The 4,110-nt window shown below is 51.1% G+C and overlaps 1 protein-coding gene across 1 annotated transcript; it reads left to right on the top strand.

Annotated features, from left to right (window-relative positions):
* Nucleotides 1-242: 242 nt before the first annotated feature.
* On the top strand, nt 243-4,110 carry LOC142791141 (solute carrier family 22 member 7-like). Its single transcript, XM_075885439.1, has 2 exons — nt 243-623; nt 2,662-4,110. Exons 1-2 carry the CDS (start codon nt 243-245, stop codon nt 4,108-4,110), a joined length of 1,830 nt encoding a protein of 609 aa, XP_075741554.1.

Genomic DNA, 4,110 nt, shown 5'->3' with positions numbered 1-4,110 from the left:
GTCCAATGTAAGCAGTGCGCAATATTTCAGAAAAACGCGGAGGTAGTGGGTATGCAACACGGTCCGTCGTCTTCCTCTTCACGCGCTCAGCTTCCACGCGCAGAAGAAGAGCTCGAAGCCACCGACACGCGACGTGCTGGGTGAAGGTCACCCAGAACAAGAACTTTGACGAAGCAAGCCAGCCGTAAAGTGACGCATACAGAACGTTTAGTGCACGGGATCGTGGATCACGGTTTGCCTCTATGCCGAGAGCGGACACGCTGCAGTCGGCCAAGGACGACGTGGAGGCCCAGGAGACGGGCGCGGCCACGCACCCGGTGAGCTCCGCTCCGACGTTCGTCCTCGTCAGCGACACCCGCATGTTCATCCAAGAGAACGTCTACGCCATCCTGGGTCACGGCAACTTCCAGCGGCGCCTGCTCTTCACCGGCATGTTGTCCGTGACGGTGCTACTGCTGCACGCGTTCGCCAACTTCCTGATCGGTCGCGACGTGGACCACTGGTGCCGACAGCCGGACGATCTGAGCCACGTGTCCAGAGAGACCTGGAGGAACACGGCCATACCAATCGAAGCCGACGGCAGCCACAGCCGATGCACCGTCTACCACCCAGCCCTGCCGACGGTGAGGGTTCTCGCTTATCTGCAGGGGGTCTAACTGGGGCTACTTCCAGATTTAGGTAAAAAAGGCTGCAAATACCGGTGATCTAATACATCCCCGACCGTTGGTAACTGCATAGTCTTAACTCGTTCACTGAACCCACTTGAAGGTTAATGACGTCTTGTAGTATTTATTTTTTATATAGCAGCGTTTCTAGACACTACCATAAGCATTGCTGTCGCAGTTGGGCTTCTCGACTTGCTTGACATTAAGCGAAGTCTTGGTGGCATCCTTGCGCGGCGCCTTAGCGATAAGCGGGAAGTGAAGGAAGTGGCACAAATGTCCGCGTTTCCTATGCCCTTAACGATCTTATGTCGTGACGTTACCATGTGCCGTCGTCATGATGGCATGTTTTATCGTCATAATGACGCAACCATGACGTCATTTTTTTCATAATACATTGTGGCTTGGTCAAAAGAGGGAAGATTGCCTAAGTAATGCACGTTCACGCAAGATACAGAAAGATTCATTCGGGACAAACAGTGCAGTCGGTAGACGTTAGGGTAATTTAATGTGTTTCTCTCATACTATGCCTCATTATGGCTTGCAGGATGTTTGGCCGCGGATCTTATAACATAATGCGTTGGCAAGTGTAGACTTTCTGCTTAAAGAGTTGCAGCGATGGCACAGTGGGGTTTTTTAGAACAAACCTTTTTTTATTGGGCACCTGATTTGTTAGAAGTTACACGATTTTTATGCAGCCTGAGGCTACTGATTCACGAAGAGCGGAAATTTAACAGCAAGCCCTGTTCTTTCACGAGAAAATGAAAACAATTGGCGGAGAACTTTTCCACAGAAGCATCTGCATACTGTTAAAGTCGGAACAATATCATAATTATTCTCGTTTTTTTGCTCTGCACCCGCAGCTAGCAGGACAGTCTATTAAATTTTTTTTCTGACTGATCTGCCGCGATAAGCCTGCAAATCGGATACTCTGTAACAATGCTACTGCCCAATAAAAGAGTCGCGTCTTACATGTCACCAAGTAGCGTGCTTCCGAATTTATGGTTCTCGTCACCTACTACTAGCATTTCGTTCTTCGTGATAAGCTCCCCATCAGCTCAATGCATTGTTTACCTCTTAGTACACCTTAACCCTGCAGATCATTTCGCCATATTTTATTACCATAATACATCTATATTAGAGAACGTTTTCCATCTTGTCAGTTACTATTGTAGTGTACACCGTGGAGACAAGTTAACCTTTGAATACACCACTTAACAAACAATGCATCCTCTTGAAGCTTTCCTCATACCCCCTCAGTTAATGAAAACCTTATGAGCGTGCATGTGGCTGACTACTCTTCTAAAGGATTGAAAGAGCAGCACTTTGCAGCAACTGCACACGGTCAGAGTTTTATATGGACGCATGTCGTGTGCATATTTTATTGTAGGTAATCAACGCCTACTGTGCTTATTGCACTGAGTTACCTGTGAGTCTCAGTATAGGTATAATGCACGTGTTATCCACTATGCTTCTGCCAGATCCACTAGAATAGGTCTCTTAAATTGCTGAATTTTCTTATCTTGCTATTTTGTACAATTACAAATAGAGATGACACATTAAACTACACAGACAGAATGTTAATGAGAACAGACAAGGATTACAAGGATAGTATAGAGGACGGTATTACTAGTATTTCTAATGCTTGATTGTGAAGACATAAATGTGGACGAAAAAAACTTTTTCGCTGGCAGGGACGAAACCTGCGACCTTGGAGTAATGCATCGGATGCTCCATCATCAATGTTCTACCAACCCGGTGACGTAGATCAGTTTGCCAAGAATAGTGCTTCTCTGTTTGTTTATTCTGAAGAACCATTGCTTCAGAAGCGGGGTTGCCTTTATTAGTGCGAAAAAATTGGCTACTTCTCTTTTTGTCGGCCAGGCTTTAGCTGGATAATGTACCTGCTATGAAAGGCCCTAATTAAAATACCCTAACTTGCAGTCTTACAAGCCGAGATATATTTTTAATAGGCAAGATATATTCCTTATTCTCCCAGCCGGACGATGCCGTGGAGATACGCTCCGTGATTCCATGCTACCGTTGGGATTACGACACCCAAGACGTCAGCGACAGCATCGTGAGCCGCTGGGACCTCGTCTGCAACAAACGCTGGCTCTACAAGTTCACCATGATTGCCAACATGTTGGGAGCCGCATTGCTCGTGCCAGCCACCGGGTTCGTATCCGACCAGATCGGCCGCCAGCTGGCCATCCTGGGCAGTGTGATTTGCCTGCTGGTATGCAGCGTCGTATGTAGCGTGGCGCAAACGTTCGTCATGTTCCTGGTGACCCGGTTCTTTGTCTCTGCGGCCAGCTGCTCGGTTCAGGTGCTCATGTTCATCCTCATCTACGAGGTGACCGGCAACCAGAACCGGGCGACCTACGGCGTCCTGGACACAGCGCTCGGCACGACCCTGGTGCCGCCAGCCTTGTACGTGCTCTCCATTCAGGAGCCCCACTGGGTTATGGCGCACCTAGTGCTGCTGTTGCCCACGTTCATGCTCGTTTTCTGGTGCTTCCTTCTCGACGAGTCACCCGCCTGGCTTCTCTCGACGGGAAATCCTCGCGCCGCGGAGGCAGCCGCCGTGGCCGCTGCCACCAGTAACGGCCTGAGTGCGCACAAAGCGCGGGAAGACTTCCGGGCACTCGTCGCTCACATTCAAAGGCGCGACGCCTCCAACCAATTCGTCATGACCGTCGGCGGCAGCGACATGTTCATGCACGAGCCTCTGTTCCGTTGGGGCGTCATGTCTGTCCTGCTGTCCTGGTTCAGCGTGAACCTCGCCTACTACGGTCTCGTCCTTCAGAACGCCGATACCGGACACGTGTGGCGCACAATACACATGGTCGTCCAGGCGTTGCTCTACGCGAGCGTCTGTTGGTACATCAGCGACCACGGACAGCGGGAGACGCTCTCGATACTGCTCGCCTTCCTGTGCGCCTCCGCCGTCATTCACGCTGCCGTGTCCGTGACGATGGCGGGCCCGCTATCCTCAGCGGTCGCTCTCGTCGTCGAGAGCCTGGCGTCTGCAGCGCTAAGCGTCAACTACGGCTACACGGCGGAGGTCTTCCCCACTACCGTGCGGAGCATAGGCCTCACGATCTCCTACGCGTTCGGTCGCGTAGGGGTCATCGTGGCCTCCTTTATTGTGGTGCTCTGGGGTGGTGCCAATGAAGCCGACATGCCACTCGATGTGGCGGTGGCTGTGTTGGCTTTGTTGAGCGCCGTTTCTATCCAGTGGCTGCCCGAGATATTTGCCAGGAAAAAGGAGAAGTCTTGCTGCAACAGCGAAAAGCAAAGGAAGGAAGCGATCCTGGCGTCACTGTCTTCCACCGTCAAGACGACCAAACAACCACTCAACACCCGCCGAAGGTCATCGGGATCCGCCTCTGCGTCGTCTTCCAAGACAAGCACTCTAACGGCCCGTCCACCTAGCAGCCTATAG

Source organism: Rhipicephalus microplus, unplaced genomic scaffold (assembly GCF_043290135.1).
Source record: "Rhipicephalus microplus isolate Deutch F79 unplaced genomic scaffold, USDA_Rmic scaffold_147, whole genome shotgun sequence".
Taxonomy (NCBI): domain Eukaryota; kingdom Metazoa; phylum Arthropoda; class Arachnida; order Ixodida; family Ixodidae; genus Rhipicephalus; species Rhipicephalus microplus.
The sequence above is the reverse complement of the archived record's forward strand: the minus strand, read 5'-3'. Positions and strand labels throughout refer to the sequence as shown.

Bases quoted from the DNA above. Each gene is read 5' to 3' on its own strand.
- LOC142791141 (XM_075885439.1), top strand. From the start codon at position 243: ATGCCGAGAGCGGACACGCTGCAGTCGGCCAAGGACGACGTGGAGGCC. The intron at 624-2,661 runs GTGAGGGTTCTC...TTATTCTCCCAG, and splicing joins ACCACCCAGCCCTGCCGACG to CCGGACGATGCCGTGGAGAT.